At 43.0% G+C, this 6,488-nt stretch overlaps 1 protein-coding gene across 3 annotated transcripts; it reads right to left on the bottom strand.

Moving 5' to 3' along the window:
* Positions 1–953: 953 nt before the first annotated feature.
* LOC123127537 (uncharacterized) lies at positions 954–6,488 on the bottom strand. 3 transcript variants are annotated; one of them, XM_044547268.1, is made up of 5 exons: positions 5,955–6,488; positions 4,050–4,732; positions 3,874–3,960; positions 1,671–2,600; positions 954–1,493 (listed from the first exon to the last, which is right to left on the bottom strand). In XM_044547268.1, the coding sequence occupies exons 1-5, from the start codon at positions 6,055–6,057 to the stop codon at positions 1,398–1,400; spliced, it is 1,899 nt and encodes a 632-aa protein (XP_044403203.1). In that variant the 5' UTR covers positions 6,058–6,488; the 3' UTR covers positions 954–1,397. The 3 variants fall into 3 exon arrangements, with proteins under 3 accessions (XP_044403203.1, XP_044403204.1, XP_044403202.1); XM_044547269.1 differs by having other exon boundaries at positions 1,671–2,591; positions 4,050–4,735; XM_044547267.1 differs by having other exon boundaries at positions 4,050–4,735.

Below are 6,488 nucleotides of genomic sequence, written 5' to 3' on the forward strand. Positions count from 1 at the left end.
TCACAGGACATAAACATCACAGAATTTGTAAATCACGAAACATGAACGTCTGAATAAAATCTGGACATCGCAGAACATGAACGTCACAAATGAGTTCGATGCACATAGAGAGATGAGGTAGCTTGCTCACCTTCAGCTGCGAGGTGGAGCTCGGGAAGAGGTCAGCAGGCCACGAGCCGACGACCAGCGTGGAAGAGGACGAGGTGCTGCCAAACTACAGCTTCGACGGTGGTGACTGGTGATGAACTGTGAGTTGTCTATCTTGCCCGTGTCTTGGGTTCGCCGGATGGGCCTTCGGTAAACATGCAGGACTTTACTAATTCGGTCTATACTGGCTATTCGGTCTTAAAACAGCGGGGCCAAACACACCGTAACAAATTCGGTTTTCTATTTGTGCAGACCGTTTTTTATTTGGTCTTTTCTATCGGTCCTGGTCTTTTCGAGCTTGGTTTTCGGTCTTCGGTTTTTATGACCGGGGTAAGCTACGGTGATGGTGGCGAAGATGGCTCACCTAAAAAAGTATTTCGCCATGAAACTTTGCAAACAAGCTGTGTAGATCCATATGTATGTGTGTACTTTTTAAAAGAATTTTTAGCCATTTTTATGCATTTTTTGACAAAATTAATGCAGCAACGCGCAGTGTACCATCCAAGGGGAAATAACCTTTTCAGTGAGAGCAACGGATATTTAGACATATTAACATTATTAGAGGGTATTCCCTCATGTTCAAAAAAAAAAGAGGGTATTCCCTCCGTAAACTAATATAAGAGTGATTAGATCACTAATAAGAGCATTTAGATCACTACCTCAGTGTGTTTACTCTTATATTAGTTTACAGAGGGAGTACTTTTCTGCAGTCAATCACGAAATATTTTCTTCAGAGTCAATCGACAAGAGAAAGGTAGCCATCAAATAGCGAATCAATCTCACAGGAAATAAAAGAGGACATCGAGTTAAAGAAACTTTTTCTGAGACGAGTGTAATCATATCCACCTTTTTCATGGTTGAAAATACCACCTTATCCTTTTCGAAAATAAAGATAAGACCTGACGAGGGGGAAAAGCAACCTATTTTTCAAAGGGCAGCAGGACGGGACCTACATTTGGTACTCCTGGGAAAAATATGATAAATCCTAACCTCATTTTTCCAACATGCCAAAAATTGTCAGAACTACTTGTGAACCACCTCCCCAAGTTGATAGACGAGAGTCATCAGGGAAAAAAATCTCGACTTGTTAATCTAGACAAAACTCATGCCAAGGACTCTTTGCTATCAGTTCTCAGCATCAAAAGGTGTGACTAGCCATTGCATTTTGCAAACTGTGGCTTCCATAGTCCCTAAGTACCTGCCTTTTAAAGCGTCTGTTTTCTGTACTCTAGGCTCCTTCAACCTTTCATTTAGCTCTGACCGCAAAGATAAAGGAGAATTATCTTGATGTCGGCGTTGGCTTCCATGGAGAAAAGCCTCTGCTCCAGCCCCTTATGGCGCCTCACCTGCACAAGATTGCAATTGGTGTCATAACAAAAAATGGCGTCAAATGTTTTTCATGTGAACAAGTAACTACAGGCTACTAATTAAGTCCAAACATTACGGGCCTCAAGTTTTGGTGAATTGGGCATATGTCACTAGAGTGTGAAGGACATCAGAAATTAAGAATGAAAATGACTTACATAGTCAGCAATTTCTTCCAAACCCAAAGGTTGCACCTTTTCATCTTTACTCCAGCCAAGGGATATCATGAAAGCCAGATCTTCTGCAGTGAATATGGCTTCAGCTGGATACTCCTCATCTTCTGGTTCAGTAGCCTCTGACGATGAACTAGCGTCCTCATTGCCAGACTGTGAGTTCTTGTATCCATCATCTGAATCTGCAAGTGCTGAGGAGGAGCTACCATCTGCATTGTCTGAGCCGGATACCTGGAATCCATCATCTCCTGTGTCAGCAAGTTCGGATGAGGAGTCAGACTCCAGGTTTTCTACAACAAGCTGCTGAGATCCCCCAGCTGCCATGTCAACAGACTGCAAGGATGACTTGTTCTCTTCATTGTCTGAATGGTGCCGCTGGGATCCCTCGGAAGAATTTGCTTCTTCACAGAAACACTTTCCATTCCCCATGCATTTCATTCCAGAATTAAGACAAGAATCATGCTTCGCATCAACTCCGCTGGATGGAGATGGCTCACAACCTGACTCAACGGCTGAACTTGAACCATTAGATTTGGTTCGCAACGACTGGAAGAACTTTAATCTTGATTTGCTAACACCACAAGATGAACCTTGCACTAGAGGAAGATCATGTGTGGAAACCTTGGGCTTTTGGCTGAGAGGAGGCTTCTTGTGTGGTTCCATGGAAGCCACACGAGCTGGAGGACTCGCAGGATTGCCTGGAGAGTCTTTAGGAGTCTGTGCAGTACAATTTTGCTCTCGGCTGAGGATTTTAAAGCTTCCTGAAAGAGTAAGCTTTGAAAGCTCGGCCTTGGCTGGAGCTCGAACAGAACCATTGGCGGGAAGTGCTAATGATTGTTGTATGGCCTTACTAGTACCAGCAAGATCTCCAATCCGTGTTCCTTTTGATTTGGAAGAGCTTGTTACCTGAATAATCTTGAAATAAGTTAGCTAAGCAAAATACATTGGTGCATGCATATCACACACTCAAAAAAGGTGAGACAAACACAACCAGAACACACAATTGCCAGAACCATGTAACGTTTACTAGCATCAGTTTTATGAGTAAGCCTTATCTTTTCAAGGCAAAACTTTTGCTTGCTTTTTAATTATAGTATATGTCGAACACACCTGGTGGCACATTGCACCTCGGGGACAGAACAAGGTCACATCCAGATAATCATAGTCTAGCACACTGCCATCATGGGCATGGTGACACCGATTAGGGCAATGGATGTGGCAACAGCAATCAAATCCATAGGTATAGGATTTGGGAGATTAGTTTCCCTGCTAGATTTAGTAGTTATTTCCTTCTCTTTTTAAGTTACCATTTTACACATCGTTTCAATCAATATTTTGTTATTAGGCACACACACATCTCTGCATAAGATGAACGATTATTTTGATCATCAAGCAAGAGTAGTGATAAATCCTTCTCTACTAGGTTCCCTCTTCTTTCAAGCTGTGCCATCTGGCATCCTTCCACAGTATTTACCTATTGGTCAAACCGTCAAAGTTCATAACACACACAAGGAAAACAACCTATCAAGCTAATTCAGGACAGTAGCCCTTAGGAATACTTCAGAATATATTTTTAAATCGCATTAGAGTGAAACATGAAGCGCAGGAAAGTAGGTATCACATGCAAATTATTTATGCACTTCATAGCAGTCATTCTGCCCATGCTTCTTAACATACAAAATAGCAAGGGTGTAAATATTCCACTTCCAAAGCATGTTTAGATCGCCTTAGTGCATATCTGCACAACCAGTGAAATATAAAGCATCTCCCAGAGTACCATTAGTTGAGTAATGTTCGGGTACAATTAAACATGTGATCATGCTAGAGCAGAAAATCCGATACTACATTTTGCATATATCAGAGGCAAATGAAGTGGCCCATGATGTTATACTAAATCATAACATAGGAAACAGAAAATGTAATGTCTAGTCCAACACCAAGAGTTAACCGTATATACATACATGCATACATACATACATACATACATACATTATACATACATACATACATACATACATACATACATATATATATATTGATAAATTATTTTATTACTGCAACTGCCAGCAAATATGGGAAGTGATTTACACCCACAAGTAAGAGCAAAAAGTAAATCACAACCATTCTTGCAGGTAAAAGGTACTAAATGTGAAAAAATCTTCTGGTCAAAAGGCAGAAGATAACTCACAGAAGATTTGCTTGTTGCAGAAGTCATAGGTCTTAGAGTGTTTTGTCTCAAAGTTCTTTCTTCAATCTTCTGAGCATCAATTGATAGCTACAAGCAAAAGAGTACGTGAACATGAATCCAGAGAGACAACATTTATATCAATGAGAACATTATAAACACCATGCCATGGTTCCTACCTGAGGTCCAGACGAAGTTCTCTGAGGAGCTTGCATAACAGTCTCTGCCATGCTTAATGCAGTTCCACTGTTCAGTGCTACTTCAGGCTTTTTACTAGGAGCGGCTTGTGGTACAGAAGAGGCAACAAGATTTTTCTTTGGCTCACTTGATAGAGGAGCTCCTACTAGCTTGGAAGTCCAGCCATCAGATGGAGTAAATGGAGGCAGGCTCTGAATTGGGGTGGTGATACCAGGAGATGGGACTCTGCTAATGTCTTGCCTTCCATTCTTGTCCTCGGAACTAAGCTGTGGGAATTCTCGCTCAAAGGCAACGCCAACAGTATTGCTTTTAGATGTACTACCATTATTTAGACTAATTACTCCCTTACTTGATGTGTCTGCCTTCGAGCGAGCACGATTTAACCTATCCCTTTCAGGTCTACATGAGCTAAATGATTGAAAGCCATCACGATCTGCTGTAACGGACCTACTCTCCCTATCACGGGAATCAAAATCCTTCTCCCTCTCCTTATCCTTGTTCCTTCCAAAATTTGCATAGCCCCTTGTCTTCCCCATGTCATCCCGGTCAAGCCTCCGGGATCCACTTGAGACTGAACTCCTCCGTGATGAAGACTGCCGAGAACTCTGGTCACGGTTGTGCCCAGATGAGCGATTTCTTGATGAACCACCCTTACCTTGACAATCTACTAGAATATCCAAGAGAAGACTTGTTAGGATAATATATGACAGCATTGCAACACAGAAAAACAATGCCACTTATAGTTCACAGGTGTATGAAACTACAATGTCTCCCCCTCCCCCCACCCCACGTAAGAGTCATTCTTCATAATGGCATTTGCAGACAAATAGTATGCTCGTAAGAGCACAGAAAAATCACTGTAATTGAAAAGAAGTAGCAGGGTATGTCTGCATGGTGGCCAAAACTCGCCTGCCACCAAGATAACAATTTTAGGATGGTTGCCAATTATTTGGGGGGCCAATGCCTCCTTAGCACCATATTAAGTTCATCTTTCTTGCCAATGTTGGCCAATTCCATTTATTTGTTGAAAGTTAACATTAGTAGGTCAAACAGCCTTCCATAGTAACAAAAAGTGCTGCTTCCTAGTACAACAATGTATAGATGGTTCAATTTAAGTGTGATGCCCTTTTAGCAAGGTACTTTCCGCTTGCAAATAATTGTCGTTTAGCTGTTCAAGGAAACATATTCCACCAACAACTATAAATGTTAAATTGGTATACTACAGAGTAAATAAAGCATGGTCATAAATAAATTAATAAAGCATTAACCCCTCAGTTGATGGCTTGATCTACTTTGTAAACCAGAGGGACGCTTCTAGCGTCTTCGTTCCAAAAAAAAAATGTGTCACGAGCCTTCCAGATGTTACCATGTTTACAAATAGTATAAACTACAGTAAAACATGTAATGAACACAACGCAATGGTTTGTTATTGCAGCTGACACCCGCAGCTGATACCACCTGAATCGTATGAGCATCATTTCGAACTACAGGAACCCTTGATACTAGATAAATAACACATGAATTCTTCAATGATGCCCATATTTGTGCCAATATTCCCATCATCTAATCTAATTAATCCAAGAAACAACATTCAAATTCACCAATCTCTATTTTCAAAGCAAACCAATCTCTATTTTCAAAGCAAAATCACATCAGGCTAAAAGGCACCACAAAACCCTAATCTCCTCTTAAACAATACCCGCACGCAAGTATCCCATTAAATAAGCATGTATCTCCAGCGTGAATCAAGATGCATCCCGTTTCACCACAGATGTCCACATTCAATCATAGAAAGCCACAGCTAGCAGCACCCGGCGATAGATTACATTTATAACACTAGCAGTCTGAGAGTAGCAAACACAAAATTGGAAGGCTGGTGAATTCACCTTTGCGTGACGAAGCTGCGGCCCAGAGGGTCGCGGCACCAGTGGCCGTGACCTGTCCCTGCATCAGCCATTGCGGCTTGAAGGCGGGTATGTCCTGCTCCATGGGGGGCACCACTCACCATCTACCCACCAATGGCTGCGGAAAGGGGAGGTCCTTCTCCAGCGATCCAATCGGTGCGCCCACCAGCCTAATCCGCGGCTGCAATGCCACGCCGCCGCCGCTGCCAACGCTCCGCTCCTATCCCCTTATCACCAATCAACGCATGCCGGCGACCTCCACGCCACCCCTCCGTGGAGGCAGGGCTACCACCGAAACCCTAGCGCGGCAGCGCCTTCGCCTCGCCGCCCAACCGAAACCCTAGATAGGGCTATCACCAGAGCCGCCCCTATAATCAGCCCCGAAAAAATCACGGGGAAAAAAATCGGGGCCGCCGCCGCCTCCAATTGCCCCCGTATCGTATCACGGGGCGCCTCTCTCCCAATTGAAGGGCCCCCAATCCGCTCGTAATCAGTCGGCGAGATAGGGGTAAGGTC

Source organism: Triticum aestivum, chromosome 6A, assembly GCF_018294505.1.
Source record: "Triticum aestivum cultivar Chinese Spring chromosome 6A, IWGSC CS RefSeq v2.1, whole genome shotgun sequence".
Classification (NCBI taxonomy): Eukaryota; Viridiplantae; Streptophyta; class Magnoliopsida; order Poales; family Poaceae; genus Triticum; species Triticum aestivum.